The sequence below is a fragment of the Vicugna pacos genome, chromosome 1, assembly GCF_048564905.1.
Source record: "Vicugna pacos chromosome 1, VicPac4, whole genome shotgun sequence".
Classification (NCBI taxonomy): Eukaryota; Metazoa; Chordata; class Mammalia; order Artiodactyla; family Camelidae; genus Vicugna; species Vicugna pacos.
In genome coordinates this window covers 65873706-65898243 of record NC_132987.1, presented here as the reverse complement: position 1 = coordinate 65898243, position 24538 = coordinate 65873706, and the positions used below count along the sequence as shown (strand labels likewise).

Genomic DNA, 24538 nt, shown 5'->3' with positions numbered 1-24538 from the left:
CTTCCTCCTTCCCTTCCCAAGATCCTCTGCCTCCTCTTCCCCCAGGATCTCAGCCTTTACTGCCTGACCTACAAGATTTTGCTGGGAATACTGTAAGAATTGATCCAGCCAATTAAGCCAGGAAATTGCTCTCTAAATTTAACGCGTCCATCAATCTTAGCCAAAACGGTAGTATTGATTTGGCGGGCTGAGGCTCGAAGGTTATTTTTATTTAATCCGGCAAAAACTACAGCGGGCTGCCTTCACCTCAGATTTACTCATTTCTGTTTTAACTTTATTAAACTCATCAATGTAAATACCTCATAAAATAACCCTCATGCACACCCCGCTGCTGGACTCGCACATTTCCGCCATGGAGCTGTTGTCTGTTAGAGCTACGGAGGGAACGAGCAGAAATCTTCCGTTGTACTGCATCTGGTGCACTCTGTGTCCCTCCTTATCAATCTGTTTATCCCTAACCTCTTTCCCAACCAGGGTTTAGGGCAACCTGCCTGTGTGTGCGTTAAAGTCACACTCTATGTGGGTCATCTCTCCCACCCTGAGAAAACCATCTGTCACCCCAGTGCATCACTCTAATTGACTAGACCAGGCCAAGAGGAGCCCACACGTATGCATAAAGACAACATTATATTTGGAGACTGGTATCATCTTTAATTAATAACACCACAGTCCAACACCCTCTTCGTTGCTGTAGCAGATTGTGATTGTATGTGTACATGTATCTTCCTGAACAGATGAGGGGCCAGCAGAGGCTCCCAAGCAGGTCTCAGCCAACAGCTCTGTTCAGCAGCAACTGGAAGACAGTCTCCAGCATGGCACAGAGGCTGGACTCCTGTCTCCCTTTCCCCCCGGCCACCATTCGTGCATTCTGAGGGCAAGGATGAGGAATGTGCCAGTCCAGATTAAAGGACTTCTCAGCAAAGATTAGTCTCCAGTCCCCAATCCTCAATGCCTCTGACCAGAGGGATGTCCCTGGGCAAAGTGCAGACTGCTAGGCGAGGTGGACAACCTGGGCTGGCTTGGACCCCATGGCACACTGGGGCAGCACCACAATGGCCCAGCCCTGGGCAGAGAATCCAGAGCTACTGGAGCCATTTGATTAGTTTCTTTCAGAGATCACCAGGATGTGGCCCAGGCCCTTCCTGGGGCCAGCCAGAGAGGGGCAGCCACGGCCCATGATGGCCACATAGGCCATCATTTCCAACCCAAACCTAAGAGTCTGCCCTCCTGCCATCTCCACTCTCCAATTCCTCACATGCCTAGGAGGTCCGCAGCCCAGACACGGCAGGGGAGATCAGCATGATGGTGGGTTGCAAGGAGGCCGTCAGAGACCTGGGCTGAGCTGGAACTGCAGCCATGTGCCAGCGTGAAGCCAGCCCTCTCCCCCATGGTCACTGCCAGCCAGAGCTCTCTGAAGCCAGACGGGACCCCCACAAGGCAAGGCAGCAAGTTCTTGGCTTAGTGTAGAGGGAGAAAACCGCAGTGGCTCCACCGTCCCATCTCCACCTGCTCTGTGCCTTAGGAAGGCAAGGAGTCCAAGTCCCCAGGACAGTGGTATCAGCTGTTGGGGAAGCACCGTTGTCCAGGTGAGGCCTCAGGCCGAAAGCTGTGTTTGTTCAGCGGACTGGGGTAGTAGGTGGTCGTGTACACGTTGGTCTGCTGCAATGGGTAGAAACTGGCTCTGTCATCAGGGATCAGGTTGTTCTTGTTCAGGGTCTGTGGGAGAACAAAGGAACCAGGGAGGAAGGGGAGAAGGAAGAGATGGGGGGAGGGGACAGACCAGGGTAAGGAGATCAGGAGCCAGTCGATGAGAGAACATTCTGACAGCTGACACAGCATTCTGTTCACCACCGCTCTCTCCCAAGTGCCCAGCCCAGTTATGCCCAGCTTAGGGCCAGGACCTCTGCCCTCTGCACCCTGCCCTCTGCTTCTACAAGAGGGGTCCCACCTTGAATTCCATGGGTGTGTACTTCTCATTCTTGGGTGTGCCCCCACCCTTGTAGTGCAGGTGGTTGGGGGTGGCAGGATGGACGAGTGTAGACTCCTGGGACTGGTGCTGGCAGTGCTGGCAGGACAGGTACACTGCCAAGGTCAGCAGCCCAGAGCCCAGGAAGCAGGAGATGCCCGTGGCCACCAGGTGGATGAGACTGAACCCTGGGAGAAGAGGTAAGGAGGTAAGGCAAGGGCCACTGTGAAGGCCCCCAGCTGCCTTCCAACAGAAGGCTCTGAGGTGTAAAGAAAAGGGCTTTGAGACCAGAGCCATAAGAAACAGGAGGCTAGGGGGACCTGTCACCAGAGGTCTGTCTCACAGGACCACCTGTAGCTTGGGTCAGAGGAGACAACCAGTGCTGTGGAGCTGGGTGACTCTCCCAGAATACAGACTTGATGCCCACCTCCTAGCTGGGGGGCACAGATGAAACTGTCCAGACTGCCCTACGCATGCGCTAAAGTGGGACCTCAACAAAGTCTATGTGTCTGGAGCAGGAAGTGGAGAGACTCCAGATGTGGGAGTAGGTGGGTCTCCTCCTTGAGGGGCGGGGGGATAGAAGGGCAGCATCATGAGGTGGGGCAGGTTCCTCTTACCTCCACAGCCAGTGGCCTCGTCCACACTGGAGGCAGGCAGGATCACTGCAAGAAGACAAGCGGAGCGGGTGTCACAGGCAGGAAGGAGAGGAGACAGGTCCTTCAGGGCTTGGTATGTCTCTGGGAGGACCCCTGGGTCCATAGTGAGCTATGGGACCTTCATTCCCCTTTGTTTCGCTCCAGGCCCCAACTCTAAGAAGGGTTGGCCTACCCACTAGATAAGGAGGGGCAAAGATCCAAAGTGTGTGCACCTCCCACTGTGGCATTTCACCCCCCAGGATCCCTCAGAGGGGAAGGAAGTTGGGGGCTCGGGGTGGGAGGGGTTGGTGTGAAGGTGCTGGCTCAAAGACCGACCAGGAATCTCGCTGTAGGGGCAGGGGCGGCTCTGACTGCTGTTCCCAGTGCAGGTACTGGGCCCAGGGACCAGCTCCTCGCAGTGTCGGCTGCGGCTCTGGACTCCATCCTCGGTGCATGTACTCCATTCAGACCATGGTGACCAGCCTTCTGTGGGTTGTGGGTTGGGATGAGGTTAACCACCAGGACTTCCTAGTGGGGATGGGCAGGCTCCAAGGTGCTCCCCAGTCCCTGCCAGATGCACTCAGTACCTGGGCAGGCCTGTGTGGCACAGAGTGCCTCCTCCGTGTGCAGCCCAAGACAGATGTCCTCACCTGGGGAGGGCGCAGGGCTGGTGCAGGAACGGGTGCGTTGATAGTGGCCGCCACCGCAGGAGGCTGAACATGGGGACCACGAGGTCCAACAGGACCAGGCACCCCGCACTGCAAGGGGATGGGGTGTGTGAAGGGGGGCACAGGTGCAGGTCTTCTACCCCAACCCAGGCTAGGCTACTCTGCCCTGGGCCACTGTGCCCTTGACATCTGCCCTAATCCACGCCATAGCCCACTATTGGGGAGTGTCCCTCCCCTCAGGGGTGCAGGGAAAAATGCAGGCTGCAGACACCAAAATCTAACTCTGCCTCAAATCAAGAGCCTTATCTGGCTAACCTACTAGAGGAGAGAAAAAAGTGAGGGTGAGGAAACGCCAGACTCCACCCAAGGAGCTGCTGTGGCCACGTTCAGAGCAAAAAAGAGCTCTGGGGCCTGTTGTACAGAGTTGGCAGGGAGAAGAGGTCTCCAGGCATGATTTGTGGCCTGGGTAAGCCCAGGAGTCTCCCTGGGCCAAGATTCCTCAGTGCAGGGTTACCTGGACAAGCCTGCGGGTTGCAGTCCTGGTACTCTGCTGCGTCCCCCACGCAGGGCAGGCCCCCATTGCGGGGCTCTGGGTTCGTGCAGGTTCTCTTGCGGACGCGGAAGCCCAGCTCGCAGTCCCGGGAGCAGGATGACCACGGGCCCCAGGCAGCCCAGCCCCCACTCACCATGTGCGGGGAGGTGCTCCCGCTGCGCAGGAGATCCTCCACCAGGGCTAGGGGGATAGAGGGGGGCTGGCTTCAGCCACAGAAGGCGCCCAGCGGCCCCCACTGCAGCCCAAAGGCCTCCCGCCTTCTTCCAAACTGTGCACCCTCTCCCCACCCCCCACCCCCAACCTCTGGTTCCTGGCCCCCATCCGTGCCCATTGCTCTGGGTCTGGGCGGGGAGGGCGACGGGTGGGGAGGCGCAGGGCTGTACCATCTGTGTCGCAGGCTCCGGAGCCGTCTGCGGGGCAGGTTCTGGTCTCCGTCCTTCTTCTGCCAAGCTGCAGGCCGTGGGGGTCGGGAAGGGGTGCGCGGCACGTGAAGCGGAAGCGCTGCTCCTGCCGCGCCCCTGCCTGGGTCACGTTCACGGGCAGCCACGGCGTCCAGGGCGTGTTGCGCCGCACTTCGGGGCAGCCCTCGGGGTTGCACGTCTTGAACTCCTTTGAGATGGGAGCAGGTGCTGTTTCACAGCATCGCAGCCCCTGGCTTGCCCTGCGCGCCAGCCCCGCCTGCCCTACCCCTGGCTTGAGGTCCAAGCATCCCACGCCCGCCCCCTGGCCTGGCGCTCACCACGCCGCAGCCGGGGCAGGAGTTGCCGTTCTCACAGGCCCGACGCCGCGATTGCACGCCGCCCCCACAGTTGCTGCTGCACTTGCTCCAGGAGCCCCAGGTTGCCCAGAAGATGGGCACCGGGCAAGGCGTGTTTTCGTTACAGAACCTGAGGGGAAGAGGGGGCGGAGTCATCACTCTAGGGAGCGGGTACTCCTTTCCCTAACAAGAGGTCTCTGGGAGAACGAGAGTCCACTGGACTACTCGGAGAATCCAGACCACCTTCTAGGGGAAAAGTCTGGGGCCTCAGGGCTGGCTTGCCAGAGAACCCTCCAGCCACATCCTAGCTCACCGCTCCTCCCGGCTCTTGCCCACGCAGATGCGGCCCCCGTGGCGCGGAGCAGGGTTGCTGCAACTGCGCTGGCGGACCTGGAATCCGATCCCACAGGACGTGCTGCACAGGGCCCACGACGACCACGGGGTCCACGCCCCATTCCTGGTGGGGCCAGAGGGGACAGAGACAGATGAGCCCTAGCTTCTTAGATCTGATCTACATCTGCTTTGATGGATTTTGTATTGTCAGGAAGCCCAGACACTGATAGAAAATAACTCCTAACCAGGCCGTCTCAGGCCAAATCATCCATTCATTGCTCATCCCCTGAACGTGGGTTGAGAGCCTTCTTCCATACATCAGGCTGTGCTCAGAGTTAAAGCACAGAGATAGGACACGGCCCCTACTCACAGGGTCAAAGGACACATTCTCTAGAGAAGAAAGCCCCAGTTGCCTTTCCCATGTGCAACCTTTGCTCCAGCCTTCTTGGTTGGTGGACCCTTGCACATGCACCCATGCCTTCTCCCCGGTTCTCCTACTGCTCATGCTTTGCTCCAACCTCAAAACATCACTCACTCTTGTCAACTTTGACTCCAATTTTCACATGTTGGCTCCACCACTTACTGGCTATTTAAGGCTAGGCAGTTAATGAAACCTGTGCATCATCATGCTTGTATCTTTAAAGTAAGGATAATGATAATATTCCTATCCCATAAGGTGGTTGTGATAGTTAAGTTAATAAATGTATACAAAATTAAGTTATTTTAAGAGTATCCAGAATTATGGGTTATTTATTTTAACCACTTTATGGAGTGCCCAGGTAGCAGGCAGTGTGCAAGCACTTTGTGTGTGTGTGAGTGTGTGTGTGTGTGTGTGTGTGTGTGTGTGTGTATGTGTATAAAATCTCATTTACCCCTCACAACGACCCTAAGGGCGGGCACTGTAACCTTCATTTAGAGAAACTCAGAGTGGTTGGGTGGCTTGACCAAGGTCACACCAGACACTAGCAATCCAGGACTGTCACCAGGTGTGCCTACCTTACCACCATCCCATGCTGTCCTTCCTGTTTGGAACATCAAGGCTTACTGAGGTTACAGTCTGTCTAGGGGTGACTCCCATGCCTATGCAGACTTCCTCTTTGTATGAAGAGCACCCACAAGGTAGAGACTTCTTTCCTACTGGAGTGGAAACTCCCCCAGGGCTCATGTTTGCTGCCTCAGATGTCAGTTACCTGTCCAGTCCCCTACACAGCCCTGAAGTCGTTTCTGTGTCCTAGTGCAAACACCTGACTGGAGAAGCCCTGTTTCCTCTCTTCCCCAACTCCATGCCAAGGTCACCACCAGCAACTCCTGTATCCTTACATACCTGGAGCAGTTGGCGATGTGGATGGCTGGCCCCAGGCAGTCTCGGCCCCCACAGTGGGGTCGAGGGGAATCACAGGCTCGGGCCCGACACAGGCAAGAGCCTGAGTTGTCCCCATCTAAGTGCTCACATGGTTGCCATGGTGACCACGGGCCGAAGCCCCCATCCTGAGTCACATTCCGCACCTGCAGACACACATGGGGAGCAGGACCCTATCACATAAGGCAGAGGTAGGGAAGGCACGAGGTTCCAGGGAATGTGGGAATACTGGTGGGGAATCCCGGCCTGAATTTGAGGGGAGAGGTCTCTAGTTGGAGTACAAAGGGGTTCTCACAGGACACGCCGTGATGTTCTGGGTCCACAGGCTCATGTTGGAGCTCTCCTCAAGCGTGCTGCAACGTTGTTGCTTCCCGTCCCAGCCGCAGTACGGGTCCCGTGCCCCCAGGCAGGCCCTGCCAGACAGATGTCCTGAAACTCAAATCCACTGGGCTCCCACCCTCACCTGTATCCCAAGAATACCCCTGGACACCCCACCCTGGGTACTCCTCTCCATCCAGGTGTCCTCCACAACAAGAACTAAGTTCACCGAGTACTCACTGCGTGCCAGGCATCATTTCAAGCACTTCATAAGCATGAATAACTCCATAAAACAACTTGATGAGGAAGGAACTGTTACCATCCCCATGTTATTTGGTGGAAACCCAGAAAGCAGAACATGGACTCGCACTCTTGTCCCTGAGCCCATACACTAAGCAAGAGACCAGTGCCTTCCCTGAGTCTGGGTGCCCACACTTCCCCTCTAGGGCCACAGAAAATGTGCTAACAGAAATCCAAAGAGGGAGCACCTCCCTGTCAGTCGTTCTCGTTATAGAGTGATGGGAAGGACCTTACAGATGATCTGGCCCAGTGGGTCTCCACCCTCGCTGCACATTAGAATCACTAAAGGAGCTTTAAAAAAAAACCTGATAGCTGGGGCCCACCCCAGACAAGACTGTCTGGTGGATGTCATGAGGGGTTTAAAAATTCCCCTAGGGATGCCAGGGCTGGTCTATCTGCAGTGACCCAGGAGAGGTAACAGTTCCCACACCGATGCAGGCCCCAAAGCCTCCACTTCTCACAGATTAGGCTTCTCTCTTCCCTCTTTCTGACTTAGTCATGTATCCTCTACAGTTTTTAACAACAACAAAATAATTACATCTCTACTAGTAAAACTTCAGGGAGGAGAAAGAGCATGGGAATTCTAGAATCAGGATTTGCTGGCCATTTGCTAAGTAAACAGAATATCAGATTCTGAGCCTGAAGGAAGTTTCCTCCAACACCCAGAGAGCCCACTGCCAACCCAGGGGGTACCCTGGGTCCTTCTGCCTCCTTCCCCAGCTTCCACCCCGTCTGCTCTGCAGCAGCAGGCCTGCTGCAGAGGGCCTAGGGGAGCACTGAGAGTGGGGCAGAAATTGGAGGTTAGAAAGCAGAAGAGGCTTGGGGTGAAGGTGGTGCTGGATGACGAAGAGACGGGGGGAGCCCACACCATGACAGGAGTCTGCAGAGGGATTTTCCACTGGCCAAGGGGCCCAGGCTGCTGACGGCTAAAGGGATATACAAAGGAGTCAAGGGGCTGCCCCTGTTGGTGTCTCCAGGATAGAATCTTTCTATTCTCTCGAAGCTTCAGGGAAATTCCCCTATATTTTCACTGAGTTCAGTAGACCATGTCAGGCCCCAGAGGGAGAAGCAGTTATATGAGAGACCTTACAAAGAAGAGTGGGGCTTCCCCACCCAGAAAACAGTGCTCTCCTTGCTCTGGCAACCCATGGCAACCCTCATATAATGGAGGTGATACTTGGGGCTTTAGGGGGTGACAGCCTTGCTGGACCCCAGTAGGCATACTCGGGCCCACTTGGCTATATTTCTACTTCATTTGTTCAAAGACAATTTGTGTAAATTGTACAACGTACATGTGCTCATATTTTCACCTGGGATCAACGGTTTGATTTGGGGGTGTTCCATATGCAAATACATCAAACTAGATATCATGGGACTAAATACAATACATGTGCAAAGGTAGTCCCAGCAACCTGTGGTTTTGAGATTCTGCTCACTGGCTGACCTTTGGGCCAAATCTGATGCCAGCAAATTCAGCCAGTCAGGACTCAGGAAAGCCCACTCCCAAGTGTATTTCCCTCAGCTCTCAGAAATGGGTGTCAAACTCTAGAAACACTGACATGGCACTTTACAAGCAGTATAGATTAAATAATAAAAAAAGAACTGGCCATGACTAGTGATTAATAATATTAATGATGATGATAATAATAATAATAAATAAGACTCTATTCATCAAAAATAAATGTCTGCCAGTAGAAAGAATGGATAAGAACAGAAAATTTGATTTACATAAGATAAAAACAGAAGATTCTGTAGATGAAGAAGATGTCAGAGAGAGATATATATACACATAGTGGAATATTACTCAGCCCTCAGCCATAAAAAAGAATGAAATAATGCCATTTGCAGCAACATGGATGGGCCCAGAGATTATCATACTCAATGAAGTAAGTCAGACAAAGAATGACAAATACCATATGATATCAGTCAAATGTGGAATCTAAAATATGACACAGATAAACTTATTTACAAAACAGAAACAGACTCACAGACATGGAAAACAAATTCACGGTCAGCAAAGAGGAAAGAGGGTGGGGCAGGGGTAAATTAGTAGTTTGGGATTAACAGATACTAACTACCATATATAAAATAGATAAACAACAAGGTCCTACCGTATAGCACAGGGAACTATATTCAATATCCTATGATAAACCATGATGGAAGAGAATATGAAAAAGAACATATGTATATATGTATAACTGAATCACTGTGCTGTACACCAGAAACTAACACTACATTGTAAGTCAACTATTCAATTTAAAAACAGCAGAAGACTCGGGAGGGATGCAGTCTGCTTTGTGCTACTTCTTTCAGCTAGGGCCGAACCAGCTCTAGAACAGTCGTCCCCAATTCTGACTGCAAATTAGAATCTCCCGGGGACCTTTTGAAACGCTTAAGCAAACAAAACGCCCGTCTATTGCTGCGCCTTCTGGACTGGAGGCCCAGGCACTGGAGCGTTTGAAACACTCCTCAGGTGATTCTAATGAATGGCATTAGAACTGCCTCTCCAGGGCCACTTTTGTCATCAGAGTTCCCAAGCCAAGGGATGAAGTGCTTGTCTTTCCAGTCCATGACAGGATAAGAAAAGAGCAAAGAGAAACACGGAGTCGATGCTGGCCACAGCATCCCCACCTGCTTCAGGCTCCCTCACCATCTCAGCCTCTCCTGCTCTCAGTTCTCCCAAAGAAAGAAAAGAGCAGATTCTCCGCAGACAATCCTGCTCTGCTCTGCCCTGCCCTGCCCTGCCCTGCCCTGCGCTGCCCCGGCCTCTCGCTGCCTGAGGGGGCCAGGGAGACCTCCCTGGCACCAGTGCCCAAGCTCTCTTCTTGTCCACATTCACTGCTTTCAGCCAAAGGTCACTCTAAAGCTTACAGAGCAGAGAACATTCTTAAGAAAATTAAAGCTCCAAGCAGAGGAGAAGTGTGTTTCTGACTGTAGAAATGGGTGGCAGTTTAAAGTTTCTTTCATAGAAGCAGCCATCAGGCTGATAATATATCACCATGTCTTTTTTACTGCAATGTTTCAAGCAGCCATTACGAAAGGGAACAGGTTCATTCGATGGGCTCCAAGGCAGGACAGAGATGGATGGTGGAATTTGCAAGCAAGTGGATTCTGGCACCATATAGCAACAGTTTCACAATTGGAGCTGTCCAGGGTGGTGCTTGGGAGCAAGTGGCCATTACTTAAGATGGCAGTGGAGGGGGTGCCCAGACCCCCTGTCAGGGAGGAAGGTTGGGAGGAGCTGGTGTAGAAGGGCCCCTTCCCTCCAGGGCACACGAAAGGCAGCCTGGAAGGAAGAAGGGTGCGGTACTTCATGCATAAGCACCTGCTCTGTAGAGCCAGTCAGCTGTTCCTTCCCTCTGCTCCTCCTCCTGTGAGCCCTGGTCTCTCTCTGGCCAGGCCAGGGTCCTGCTTGTGCCCCACAGGGCTGAGGTTTGCCTGAGTGAAGGGAGGGGCCTGGAGACAAGCCACGGATTCCGGGAAGAGGAGGGGGCCTGAAGGACTCTGCTTACCCACCCTCAGCTTCCTGCCAGCTTTGGAAGGAATAAGGAGAAAAGTAGGAAATGTCGATCCTGGTCCCTAGTAAAACCCTGTGACAACCTGCCTCACAACAGCACAATTTCTGCTATAGTGTGATGGGCAGTGGGTCCCAGACTCTCAGAGTACACAGCTTGGTGGCAGCATGGGCTTACTCTGGTCATTTTATAAACTTTGCAATAAAGAGACTCACATTTTACATGTTTTGAACCACCTATAGCTTTATGGCAGGGTTCCCACTGTGCACATCAAGAGCTCTTATCCCAAACTCAGGAAACCAAATAGAATGAAAAAAAAAGTATCAGACTCCAAACTGACCTTTGTCTGTCTACCTTGCTGTTCTACCTAGCCACTCTACGGCGATCTCCCTGTCTCCCCTGCAGTGCCATGTGACTAAGGAAATGTCCCGGCTTCGTCCTTTCTCATTCCACTGCAGACCCCATTACTTCATATCTGGCCTAAAGCCACCCCAGCTCACGCTGGCCAACCATCTGCCCCGCGACAATGCCGCTCGCTGTCTGATTGATCTTTGTAAAACACCTATTCATACGGCTTGTCACTCCATTCCCTGGCTCAAAGACCACTTCAGTGCCCCGAGTCACAGGATTCAAGTCAAAATCCTCCCTTGGCATTCTCAGCTGGCCTCAATCCACTTTCCATCCCATTCCCCACTCCTCTCCTGCACGAACCTCCTTTCAGGCCAAAAAAAAAAAAAAAAAAATCAATCAACCGAAAGATTAGTCACGTGTGGAAGGCCACTTTGTGCCTGGGGCTGGGCATAGCCCCTGATGGAGTATAAAAAATACTGGTATAGTAGGTTTGCCTTCAAGGATTTACAACCTGTTAAAGAACAAGGTACATGCGAAAAGTTTAATAACGACCCAGGAGTTAAAGAAGAACACAAGATATGAGGGAAATGTGATTCACTGTCTGTATTCAGTGTCACAGAGTCTGAGACTCCAGAGACCCCAGGAGGCTGGAGGGTCCCTAAATGCATTTGTGGAGATAAAAAAGGAATAAGGACATTAGACACCACTGATGACTCGCTGGAATAGGTACTTCATGAAATTACTCCCAATCCTTAACTCCTCTGCCAAAATTAAAGATCACCTGCTCCATCACAATTTCCCCCTATTTTCCAGGTGAGAAAGCCGATGCTCAAGGTTAAGTAACCTGCTCAAGATCACAGAGTGAGTGGATGATGGAGCTGAGATGGAGCCCAGGTATGCCCAATCCCACCACATGAGTCCCTCCCTTTTAACCCCCGCTGTCTCTCCCTACACATCAGATTCAGGCCAAGATGTCTCCCCAAGCAGACATCTAGAGCTCTGAGGGAAATGAGAGTGTTTCAGGCCTCTTTCGTCTTGCCTCCCTCCTCTCATGCCGGCAGCCCTGCAAAGTGCTCTGAGCATGGGAGGGCTTAGCAAATATTTGGTGTTTTGCTGATGGAGCCCTGAGCTGGGGCTGAGGGGAGCTTGGGTGTCTCCCAGCTGCCCACCCTACCCCCTCCCCACTGCCACACCCTACCCCCTCCCCGCTGTCACACCCTGACCTTCCAGCCTCCTCCCCATCTCCCCAGGCCTCTGCTCAGCTCCCAGCACACTTTGCTGGGGCTGGAGAATAACGCTTGGCAGTAGGGATGCCATTTGTCTCCCTAGTCTCAAGGACAGATGGGCACATCCAGGAGGTCCCTGTGTTGCAAAGACCACAGGAGCCCACCTGGCTGTGGCTACACCAGCTAAAGGCAGCTTTTGATTATCTCTGAAGTGAGGGGGTGCAGTTCAGGGTAGCCTCACATGGTTAGGAGTCTGAGATACCTTTCCATTTGGCTTTGGGATAGGCTTTTGTTTCCAGCTTAAATGCTAGTGTCACTGTTGCCAAATTTGTGAATCCATTTGAAGCTAAGGTGTGAAGAACTGATTACAGAAGCAGCTGGGATGCGAATGCTGTGTCTCCACCTTGTTCCTCACCTCCATCCCACCCAGGCCAGGTCTCTCTGCCTCTTTCAAGTTGGGAGGTTAGAGGAACAAACTTGGGAGCTGACTCCAAGTGAGACAGTCTGGGACCTGGGACCCTTTACCTGAAGTTGGGGCAATTATGAACAATAAGATACAAAAAGGCCACAAACCAACTGCCATTTCTGAGGTGTCAGGATCAAGAGGAGGGCACTGGGAGCAAAAGCAGGATACTGTGCGTGATCCCAGCACACAGCGCCACCAAGGGGGTGGGCTGACCACTGAAGCTACACTTTCTGTCTGACACTCGGACACACCCCTGACATCAGCCCCTTTCAGGACCCAAGCAGCTCCTCTCCCAGAGTGAGCAAGGGCACCTGTTACTTGTTTTTGCTGCTTCTTGCTGCAGGACGAGCCCCAGTAAAGCCTTGCCTGGAATTCTCTTCTGGTGTCTTATCAATTTCTATTGATTAAAGAGTCCAAGGGTCCGGTCTATAATAAAAGCATCTTCCACCTGTCCTCACATCTGGAGAATAAGTGCTGTGGTTTCAAAGTTAAAGACCACTCTGAACTGAAGGGACTGAGAGTAAATCAAGTGGACTAGAGATGGCCACAGGCCCGAACTGTGGGCTTAACAACAAGGATGACAACAGCCACCACCGTTTGCTCAACACATATTTCCTTCCCTCAGGGAAGTGATTAGTGGTTTTGGCAGATTATCCCAATTATCCTTCACAAAAACCTTGCAGAGATTTCACGAGGAGGAAGCCAGAGTTCAGAGAGGTTAAGTGACTTGTCCAAAGGCATTCAACTGGAGACGGCTCCAGGATGCCACCCGAGGTCGACCTCTCCAAAGCTCCACCTCCTGAGCGCGATTGCGAAGGCGATTGCGATTGCGGGGTTATCTGGGTGCGGAGGCCCGCCCGCCGTCCCGGGCGCCCACTCACCCCTGGCTGCGGTAGGCGGCGCACCTCTCCAGCGGGACCCGCAGCACGCCATCGCTCAGCCCCACGAAGAGCGCGCGGGCGCTGTGCAGGATGCGCAGGCTGCGCAGCGGCTCCCGACGCCCGGGGGGCAGCACGTGCAGCTCCTCCAGGTAGCAGCCACGGAGGCTGCGGCTTGTGGTGGACAGCGCCTTCAGGATGGTGCCCGACTCTGGAGGGGCCAAATGAGGGTGGCCTTGAAAGCCCCGCAACCTTGCAGTCCAGCCCCCACCCCTCAAACTCCTCCCACTCGAAGCGCAGGCGCGGTGGGCTCACCGGTGCCAATGTAGAGCACGTGGTAGAGCGTGTCCTTGGCCTGCACAAGGTCCACCACGAGGTGTGAGAAGCGCACGCTGTCTTGGGTGACACAAGGCTCGGGTGTCACCGGCTGCACGGCCTCACTCATCAGGAACAGGCGCTGTGCATCCTGCAGGCTGCGCTCCGTCAGGTTCTCGTTGGGGCCCACCTCGGGCAGGGTGCCGCACTGCGGCGGGGAGTCAGGTTATGCGTGCCAGACACCTGGCTGCCGCCATCCGCTATCCCCTCCTTCCTCCCACAACCCACACTGATTCTCCAATCCCTGCTCCCCACGCCAACCAAGCATCCCTGCAGGATGCCCTTCACCCTCTTCCATGGAGATGGCTGTTCTTTGGGAACTAGGGGGAAATGAGGCTGGAAGGATGGGGATGGAGAGACCTGCCAGGGGTGGGGAAGAGGACAGGAAGACGAAAGGGGGGCTGGATTATCTAAAAATGGGTCGTTTGAGTGTGGATAACAAGTGTTTGATTTCATGCTGTTGCTGTAGGTGCCCCTCCTCCATGTTGGGCCAAGCCCCGCCTTCCCTCTCCTGTGTCCCTCTCAGCTCAAGGTTCTTACACCTTCTAAACCAAAGCTAGAAGGCAACTACCATTTACTAAACATTCTACTACATTCTAGACACTGTGCCAGGTGCATATCAACCCTCGAGCTATCTATGAGGTCGACAGTATTATCCCGATGTGCCAGATAAGGGTAGGGACTCAAGGAAGTTGAGTGACTTGCCCAAGGTCGCACATAGGGAGGACTAGATCTGGGTCAGGACTGTAGGACTGAAAAGCCTGAGGTCTTTCCCAGAGCCATACTGCCCCCTGAGCAGGAAGTTGGATGGACATGAAAGTCAGCCATCAGTAGCTTTCTTTGCCCCATGACTCTTCCCCTTCTGTCACACACTGGGGATGCTCACACCACCATGGCTGGACTCTTGGCACTCAGAGACCAGGATCAAGTCATGCTGGGTAGACTGCAAGCAAATTCCAGCTAAAATCCCCAAATTCTGGTCAGACAGCTTGTGAGGGCTCTCCTGGTCCCCTACACTGAGTAGAGCTGAGGTCCCACCTCCCTGCCTCTCTGAAGGTGAGGGGTCACATTAGAGATGGTTCAGAGCAGGCTCCCACTCTCTCTTTCTCACTTCACAATCTTGGGGTTACCAGCCTCATAGGGAACCATCTCAGACCCCACAGATGGGCATAGATCAGCAGGGACACGTTTGGTGTTTGCATTAAGCAGTTGGGAATCAACTTGTGGCTGGTAGCCTGGGGGAAAGTGGTAAGGAGAGGGGAAGAGGAGGAGAAGCTGTACCTGGAAATCGGGGGTGGGGTTGGCGATGGGGAGCCAGGCAGCCCTGGGGTTCTCCTGGTAGCGAAACGGGCCATTGAAAGCCTGAGAGATGGCACTGAGGTTGAAGGCGCAGACAGCAGATGCGGCAATGCTGTTTCTGAAAGGCAAGAGATGACGGGGTGCTGCCTTCCTAGGAAGCCCCGGCTTCCTCCCCGTAAATCCCACAGCTGGCTGTAAAGTCACCGCCTGGTACAGCTCCAAGGCTTATTAGGCACCTAGGATGAGTCTGGTGACTTCTGCACCACAGGAGCATTACAGAAGGAGGAGACATGGTCCCCACATTCTGGAGACTCTCTGGGAAAGAAAGACCCACTGATGAGAAGCACTGCACTGGTGGACCCTTCTGTGCTACTTCCTCATCCCCTTCCTTCATCCAGTGGGAGGGTCAAGTAAAGTCAGTGGTTTCCAAACATTTTAGTCCATGGCCCACTGTAAGAAATATATTTTATATTACAACTCAGTATGACATACACATACATGCACGATACACATTTGCAATGAATTTTCATGAATCAGTACTTACCCTTACTAAATACATTATATTCTGGTATTTTTATTTCAGTTGATTCTGTCTTATTTATTTTATTAAAAAAAAAAAAACACAACAACCTGGTTATCAAACCGGTTATCTATGCTGCAGCCCAATACCCAGAGCCAGATGATCCCTCTGATTCCTTTCCATCACTGAGTCAGACACGTGTATGAGTCTGATGTGAACAGTTCAGAGAAAGGACACCATTACACCAAATGTTTCCAGGTCTGTTCTCAGCACTTAGTAGCTCTCCCTGATGTGTGCACTTCACTCCCCCTCTGCCTGGTCTCAGCCCCCACCGTCTCCCCAGGAGTGTCCCCACAGCCTGTCCAATCTCTTCTAATCCATTCTCCACACAGCAGCTGGAGGGAGCACTGCAAAATGCACATCCAAGCTAGCCCCTGTCCTGCTTGAAACCCTTCAATGACTTCCTCTTACTCTTAGGATAAAGATCAAAATCCTTAAAGTAGTCTACAAGGCCCTTCCCCAGACATAATCCCATGCCCGCCCTTCAGCCAACTCTCCTGTCTTTCGCCTCACCTGCCAGGTTCCTGCTACTTGAGTCTCAGTTCCCCAAACATTTCCTCCCACCCCAAGTACATGCTGTTCCCTCGGGTTGGAATGTTCCTCTCCCCTAGTTAATTCTCAGCCCTCCTATAGACGTCACTTCCTCCAGGAAGCCTTCCCTGATCATCATCCCTCCATACTGACAGAAGCTTCCCTACACACTGCCCTTTCCCTTTGTAGCATGTATCACAGTTGAAACTGAGCATTTTGTAATCACCTTCTTAAAAACATAAGCTCCTTATGGACAGAGTCAAGTCTGCTCGTGCTCCCTAGTGTGTCCCCAGACCCCCTGACCTCTGCCACAACAAGCACCTCGCATGGAGAAGGAACACAGTACATAAATGATTTGCGGTCTACACTAATGTCCTTTTCCCCTGATGCCTCTCCAGTGACTCCTGCCCTTTGCTCACAACTGCCCACCGTCTGCTGCTGATAGTGGGTTGGTCACTAAGTCCCAGCTGTCTGCTCCTGGCCTGTGTGGGCTATGCTGCAGGTCTGTCCCCTGGCTTACATGGCTTCTCTGTTCCTGCTTCCCAGCTTTACTCTCCTCCGTGTCCACCCCCTCAGGCCGTGCTCCCTGTAGCTAGCCTGGCCCTCATCCAGTGCCTGCTAGCTGGGGCCCAAGGTAAGAAAACACCACTGTATGGCTCGTATGTTTCTGATGTACTTACAAGGGGCCCCGCACAGCATCCTGTACAACAAACGCATTCCTTGGTCTCTGCTGCCCATTCAACATCCCCCATACAAAAATCACCTGAATGGTCAATCATTACATGGGAGGAGGCAGTGGAAGGAGGGTCTCATGATCTCCATGGGGGTTACCCTTCCCCACAACTAGGAAACAAAAGAGGTTCTAATTCCCAGCCTGTGTTTTCCAGTAGAGTTAGGATGGCCAGAAGACTCTGCTGGTTAGATTTAGCAGGATCATAGAGTCCTGAAGTTGGAAGGGTAAAGAACGCCCTCTGAGCCTCCCCGATGGGCAGCTGTCAGACCGCCTGGGGCTGCCATCCCCGCCCTCATCAAAGGCAGCCTCCTTCACTTTCATCACCAGCAAGTCTTCCTTCCTGGAGCCACAATCCAGCTTCTTTTACTTTCTTCCTATCTGGCCTAGGCATGCCCTTCATAGCAACTCAGAATGAGTGCTTACCTCTCCAGAGGCAGCAAGTCACCAAATCCCAGTGCAGAATGCATGGCAGTCCCCATTTTACAGAAAGAGAAACAAGAGCTCAGAGAGGGACTTGCCCAAGGCCACCAGGCTATGAAGGCAGGTCAGAGCCATTCCATGACATCAAGGGAAGGGTGAGGACAGGGACTCACACGTTGGTGGTGAAGACCCCGTAGATGAGGTCCTGCTCGGGCAGGTGAAAGGCACTTTGCAGCTCATTGTAGTAGAAGGGGACCTCGCCCGGGCGGGAGCAGTTGAGCCGGGCCTTCATGAACGTGGTCCAAGTGTCCTCCAGTAGGAAGCGGCCCCCCACGTCATTCTTGCACACGCGGGCCACCCGAGAGTACACGGTGCGCCCACAGTCATGCTCCACCGCGTTCTCCCGCAGGAAGAAGTATGCAAACAGCCCAATATCATAGGCTGCTACGAAGTTTGGCTCTGAGGGTAGAAGAGGAACAACGGGTGGGTCAGGCCAGGAGGGAGGAAGAGGGCAGCGTTGGGAGAACTCGACTACCTCCGTTTCCTCAGGTGAGCATCCTGACACCCCCTGCCAGCTTGGTGACCTGGGGGCTCTATGTAAGTACAACACAAAGTGCAGTTATAGTAAGAGTTAACACGTGTGACTGAGCAGTCACTGTGCACCAGACACTATTATAAGTACTTTATATGGATTAGCCCATTTGATCCTCTCAACAACCCATGAGGTAAGTACAATGATTGCCCCCATATTACAGGTGAGAACACTGTGGCACAGACAGGTCTTGTTAGACGGCTTGCCAGATGGCTTGTTAGTGGAGAAGCAGGGGTTTAATTCCCAGGGTCAGGAAACTCATATAGCCCTCCCCCAATCTCTTCTTTCCCATAACCTTTCTCTTCATCAGTTCCTAACTCTCTGCCTTCATAGCCTGCCCTCCATCTGCTTGAGGTCCTCAGGACCTCTGTGATTTCACCTGGAGTCCATCTCTGACATGTTGTGGTTCTTGGGCAAGCATCTGACTCCCTCGGGGCCCTTTCAGAGGTTGGGCAGGAAGGAGGACTGATGGGGCCCGGGGTGGGCTGGCTGGGTCCAAACCCGGGGAGCCCCCTGGGGCCGGGCCTCCTTACCGTTGAGCCACTTGGAGTTATACTGGGCAGTCCGAAGTGGCGGCCCACTGCCCAGGCTGCGGTAGATGGCAGGGTCCCGACCTGAGAAGTCGATGACCGTAGCTGCGTAGAGCTCCCCATGGGAGGAGATGACAGCCGTGGAGTTGTGGCGTGGGTCGTAGGGGCAGCGGGCCACACCATTGATCTTCTCCATGGTCCGGCTGAGGTTCCCCACCTGAGGACAATGGGGAGATGGGGTGCTTTTCCCTGAGACCCTGGGGCTACCTGTTCTTCCCACCCCAGAGTTTTGTTTCCTCCTGGGCCCATGGGCTCCCTGGGCCTCTCCCTGCCTCCACCTCCTCCTCACTGCCCACCCTTAGTCCCTCTGAGGGAGCAGCCACCATGGAGAGGGAGGTTGTGTCAAGAGCTCCTTCTTCCTTGGGCCCCTGCCCCTAGTCAGGACCCTCCATGGTGAGGCTGACTCATAAAACACTGGAGGCCTAGTTAAATTTGAATTCTCATGAACAATGAATCATTTTTTTTTTAGTATAAGTATAGCCCACATCTTACATGGGACATACATTTCCTAATATACCATTTGTTGTTTATCTGAAATTCAAATCTAACTGGGCATCTCCTTTTGTTTTGGTTCTTGTGTTGAACTGGCAACCCTACGACAAGGCTATGTGCCGGGGCAAGAGAACCCCTTGGTGCCCCCACCTGTCTGCTGGAGCACACTGGGGAAAAGGCGTTGGTCCCACACATGAACACTTTCCGGCCAGTGATGATCAGGACTCGCACGTAGTTCTGACACTCCTCCTGAAGTAAGAAAGGGGAAGTAATAGCGGTACCAGCTCTCCAGGTGCGGTGCTGGGTGTCTTTCCCTCATGCCGCTGCACTGCAAATATCCAACAGCTCTCTTCTCTGCCCCAGATGCACCCAAGTCTGAAGAAGAGGTTGCATCTGTGGACACCCCTCCCCCACACCTCCCTCCCAGGCTGTCTCCCTGCCTCACTGCCCACTCAGATGCTCAGGCTGCATCCTCACCTGCACTGGGGGCCTCCAGCTCATCCAGGCTGGCGGCCTGGAGCCCACGTGATGCCCTTCCATCCCCACAGCTACAAGTCTCCTGCTGGCTCCAAGCCACGCAGGCCCCTGGCTACCAAGGCCACGTACCTCGGTCTTCCCTTTGCTTTGGCAGGAGCGGCGCGTGTCCTCGTTGGAGGCCCACTCTATGGCCTGTGGGAGGAGCACACAGATGTCACAAGGCTGTGGCACTCACAGCCAGAGCAGGAGAGGACAGGGAGCTGGGAAAGGGTGGCCACGGCCTGCGGAGTAAGGTTTCTCTCACAAAAGCCACATGGACCCAGCAAGGCACCCAGACTTTCTGATCCAGAGACATGCCCTCAGCCCAAAACCCTCACATCTGCTTGTGTCAGGGGGAGGCCTGGAGCAACAGCTTTTCATCTTCCCCATGTGGCTCTGGCCAGGGACCTCCCCAGGCCTCTGTCCCCGGGTCAGCTGGGGAGATTTGAGTGGCCAAGGAGGACTTTCAATCCCACCCCAGGTCCTGAGTGGGAAGCGGGCAGTGCGCCTCCAGATGTGTCTCAAATGAACTGGAAGCAGGGAGGGAGGAAAGGCTAAATTTGCAAACCTTAAATACAGGAGATCAATTTCACTTTCCCACTACAGCCCTGGAAAGTGGTTTTGAGTGGTTTTTTCCCCTCCCTTAACAGATGAAGAAACTGATGAGTTCTGTATGACTCGCTGCTGGTGTGTGGTAAAGCAGAGATTGGAACCCACATTCCTGATTCAAAGGCTAGGTGTGTTTTTTTCTCTTTATTCCACTGTCTCAAGGACCCAGGACTTCCCCTTTCTCACTTGCCACCCTCCCCCCACCTCTGTGCCGTCTGCTTCCTTGTTTCCCTGTAGCATCACTCATGCTCTATCTTGGGGTCACGTTTTGGGCATGCAGCTTCCACTCAGGGACCCAGAGGACATTACCTGTTCTCAAGTGCCTATGGCATTCGGAGAGGGCTAACCCCACCCAGAAAACCCCTCTCCCTCTTCATCTATTCTGCCTAAACTTCCAGACTGCAAAAAGCAGTGGGGGGAGGAGTCATACCCTTCACATTCAGGCAGCGTCAGCCCTGGAGGGTGGCTCATTATATATTTCTGGGTCACATGTATAAACATGAACTGCCTACCTGTCCTGGGAGAGGGAGCCCTAAGCAACTGCTCCTCCATCCAAATGGGCAAATAGGGGCAGAACCCCACCTACTTTTAAAATCTAACAAATCTTCTAGGTGTGTGGTCGCTACCTACAGAGCTCCAGGGGCCAGGGTGTGGGAGGAGAGGAGGTGCCAGGAGAGGGAGAGGCCAGGCTGCTCTCTACTGTCCAGGCTGCAGCCCACCCTCAGCCCCAGGACCTGCCTGGTGGGGCAGAGGGAGAGCTGACGCCTGCAGATTCTGGATTCAGGAGCTGGTGACAATTTTGGTCATGCCTCCATCAGACCGATGGCCAGGCTGGGCTCATCCTGGTATTCCAGGCCTGGAGCTCAGGCCTCTGCTCTCAGACCTTGGAAGAGGGCAAATGACCCCTGGCATCTGGTCCCCGAGCCATGGGGTTCATCTGAACAGGAACAATGGAGCCATTATCATGCTCAGCACCCCATCAGCTCCCAGACTGATGTGAGAGGAAAGAGGAGTATAAAAAAGCAAACTCAGGCCCTCTGGGGGCAGAAAAGGGCAATGACCCATAAACACTGCAGATATGTGGGCCTGAAGCTCTGGACAGTGGGCAGCTACGAGGGGACTGTGTGGACAAAGAGACTTTGCTGGGGCCATGGGGTCCCTGAGCACAGGGGTACTTTGAAGGGGTCAGCCTTATCTCTAAAGGGGTGGGAATCCCATTGTGGGGGAGGATGGGGGACAGGTGTGCACAATCAAAAGGAGTTAAAGTCACACAATGCTGAACATTGAGACAGGTACTTGGCACACCTCTCTCTCTAATCCTTACCAGAGCCAGTGAGACATGTGGCCTTTTGCTTATTTTACAGGTGAGGAAAATGAAGCTCAGAGAGGCTGAGCAATTTTCCCAAGGTCACGAAGCTACTAAGCAACAAACCCAAGATGCAAACCCAGACAACTGACATCAGAGCCAAGCTCTCTGTTACATCCTACAGCCTCTTACAGTGAGTAGATTTCTCAAACCAAAAATTAGAACATATGGCCTGAAAATGTGTATTTATAATGATAACAAAACAGACTTGTTTGAGTCATTTATTTATTTTTTATTTTAAAAATTATTTTTACCAAAGTAATGATGCACAGAGTTGAAAAAGTTAAAGCGTATGAAAAAATTTAAAGAAACCCCAGCAACTGACTCCTCCCACATCCCAACTCCATTTCTCAAGACCTACTTTAAACTCTTTTAGCTATTTTTTGTACATGTTTTTAAAAATCCAGTTTCTCAAAAATATGTATCAGTCTCAGACTTCATCTTCTGACTTCCTGTTACGGACGTGAAAGCTTTTTCCACTTACCCATCCCCTATTTTCCCCCACCCCAGAGCACTTCCCCTCTCCCTGTCCTCACATTATAATTATGTAAAATTAATTATTTAATACTTTACATTAAAATCAATACCAGTATTTACACCATTGTGAATATGAAAAAACTGTTCACTGCTGGGAGAGGGGTGGGAAGGGACAGACTGGGAGTTCGAAATTTGTAGATACTGACAGGTATATATAGAATAGATAAACAAGATTATACTGTATATCACAAGGAAATATATACAAGACCTTGTGGTAGCTCACGGTGAAAAACAATGTGACAATGAATATATGTATGTTCATGTATAGCTGAAAAATTGTGCTCTACACTGGAAATTGACACAACATTGTAAACTGACTATAACTCAATAAAATAAAATTTAAAAAAATTGTTCACTGCTATCAACCAGTACCCCAGATTTCTCTGAATGTAAGACATCATCAATTGTAATATGAACCATTAAGAGAATATGCTGCCAAACTCCTTTATTACTTAAATTTTTAATGTAAGCTTATTGCAAGTGCTCTTACTTAGAAATACATTTTAATCATCTATCAATCTTGTGCATACAACAAAGAAAGATGTAAGCAAATTAAGTATTCTTAAACCTTCTTTGAATTCACAGGTCATCTCTTCTGAATTACTTAGAAAAGTTGTCAATGTTCCTTTTTCGTTGTTGTTTTCTTTGCTTGTTTTAGACAATCATTTTTTGGAACCACCCAGGATGTCAGTGATGCAGAGATTCTTCAAGAGTATTTCACTCTGGTTTCCAGAATTTTATTCCAAGTTATTGACCCCATTCTGCAGGTTGGATGCTGGCACTTTCTTGAGCTTACCAGAAGGTGTCCACAGAAGTTTTTCTGAAAAACTAGGGTTCATATTCTCTCTTCATATGATCCTAAAATAGTTTGTGGACTGAAATGTCAATGGGTTGCTATCCTCAAATCAGAACACAGACTGCGGTCCTGCCAAAGGTAACTGTAGGATGCCTTTGACAGAAGGATGTGGCCTGATTTCAGACTCAGTAAATGGGAAAACATGTGCATCTGAGAACTAATGAATTATGCCTATTCTGATAAATATTCCTTTCGTAACCAACTTTTTATTTTTCTTGGACTGAATAATTGTCTCGATTTTCTTCATTGGCTTGTTTTGCAGTGTACTTATCACTCACTTTTCCCAAATGCCCAACAGTTCCCTTCAATATCATTTGCTAACTGTACACACAAATGGTTCCAATAACCAATTAGTTCCCATCCTCTTCCTCCTGCCCCAACCTCCAGCCTCCTGCCCAAGTATGGACTAGTTGCTCTTGAGGCCTCCTGTTTGGCTGTTAACCTGGGACTTACCTCCTCTCCTCTCCTGTTTGCTGAATCCCACACTTCCCTCTTTCTTGAATTACTTGCTTATTTTGGTAGAACACATCTCCAGTATCTTCCTATGAAAAGGAACACGGTAGATCAATTTTTAAAAATTCTTGCATGTCTGATTCATTCTATCTTCATACTTGGTTGATCATTTTGATATAGAATTCTATATTGAAAATAATTTTCACTTGGAATTTTAAAGGCATTTATTCCTCCATTGTCTTGTTGCTATTGAGACGTCTGGTATAATCCTTATTCCCCATCTTTTGTAGTGATCGTTTTCTTTCTTTCTTTTTTTCTTTCTTTCTTTTTTCTTTCTTTCTTCCTTCTTTTCTTTCTTCCTTCCTTCCTTCCTTCCTTCCTTCATTCCTTCCTTCGTTCCTTCCTTCCTTCCCTTTTCTTTCTTTCAGAAAAAAAAGCTAGAAGCTTTTAGGATCATCTCTTTGATAACAGTATCCTGAAATTCACACTGATGTGCCTTATTGCAGGTCTCTTTTGGGAGCACAGTCAGCCCTTTCAATGTGAAGACTCATCCTCTGTTTTGGCAAATTTTATGTTATTTCATCCTTAATTTCTTCCTCATCTTTTCGTCTGTTCTCTTTCTAGTAACTGTTACTAATCCAATCCACTGTTGGCCCTTGTGCAATGATCCTCTAGTTTTCTGTTATTTCTCTCCTGTTTCTCATTTCTTGTTTTTTGTTGTTGCTCTAATTTCTGAGAGATTTTTCTTCAATTTTATCTTCTAATCCTTCAATTCAAATTTATTTCCTCAATCACATTTTTAATTTTCATATTTTTAATTTAGTGTCTTAGAAACAAAATATATTTTTTATATCCCAGAAGATTCTAATTAGTTTTTTCTAATTAATTTTTAAAATTTTTTCTTGTATTTCTTGCATTTTTCCTGTTTGTAATCTTACAGCTTCTTTCATTCTGTTTGCTTGTTTGTTTTGATCTTTCTCTTTCACTTTAGAGGTTTTCCTCAAGTGTCTGGTGATTTTTGGCTATTTATTTATATTTAAAATAAATCACTAACCACTTCTCACTGAAAGAAGTAAAGGCTTCTTGGAGAAACAGCTAATTCCAGGTCTGGGGCAGGTACTGTACAGACTGCCTGGGACAACTCACACCAAATAGCAAGGGAGCAATCAAAGACCACTAGGGTCATCATGTCATGGGACCCAGAAGCCAAATTGAAAAGGCCACCTACTGGTGAAAGATAGAATAGTCATGAAAGATAACTGC

At 51.1% G+C, this 24538-nt stretch overlaps 1 protein-coding gene and 1 long non-coding RNA gene across 2 annotated transcripts in view; one reads left to right on the top strand and one right to left on the bottom strand.

The window, feature by feature from the left end:
- Window positions 1–515: 515 nt before the first annotated feature.
- Window positions 516–24538, bottom strand: part of SEMA5B (semaphorin 5B) — a 116585-nt gene continuing 92562 nt past the window's right edge. Inside the window, exons 5-22 of the mRNA XM_031680480.2 lie at window positions 19545–19607; window positions 19089–19187; window positions 18390–18603; window positions 17438–17723; window positions 14983–15118; window positions 13642–13849; window positions 13330–13537; window positions 6568–6685; window positions 6237–6418; window positions 4893–5036; window positions 4562–4709; window positions 4206–4431; window positions 3784–4002; window positions 3189–3359; window positions 2938–3087; window positions 2584–2628; window positions 1949–2154; window positions 516–1716 (exon numbers count right to left, since the gene is read on the bottom strand). Coding sequence (XP_031536340.1) covers window positions 1558–1716; window positions 1949–2154; window positions 2584–2628; window positions 2938–3087; window positions 3189–3359; window positions 3784–4002; window positions 4206–4431; window positions 4562–4709; window positions 4893–5036; window positions 6237–6418; window positions 6568–6685; window positions 13330–13537; window positions 13642–13849; window positions 14983–15118; window positions 17438–17723; window positions 18390–18603; window positions 19089–19187; window positions 19545–19607 — 2982 coding nt within the window. The 3' untranslated portion in view covers window positions 516–1557. The remainder of the gene's footprint in view (window positions 1717–1948; window positions 2155–2583; window positions 2629–2937; window positions 3088–3188; window positions 3360–3783; window positions 4003–4205; window positions 4432–4561; window positions 4710–4892; window positions 5037–6236; window positions 6419–6567; window positions 6686–13329; window positions 13538–13641; window positions 13850–14982; window positions 15119–17437; window positions 17724–18389; window positions 18604–19088; window positions 19188–19544; window positions 19608–24538) is intronic.
- On the top strand, window positions 17728–22940 carry LOC140697964 (uncharacterized). Its single transcript, XR_012075341.1, has 4 exons — window positions 17728–17813; window positions 20105–20191; window positions 21428–21562; window positions 22625–22940. It is a non-coding gene; the product is annotated as an uncharacterized lncRNA (long non-coding RNA).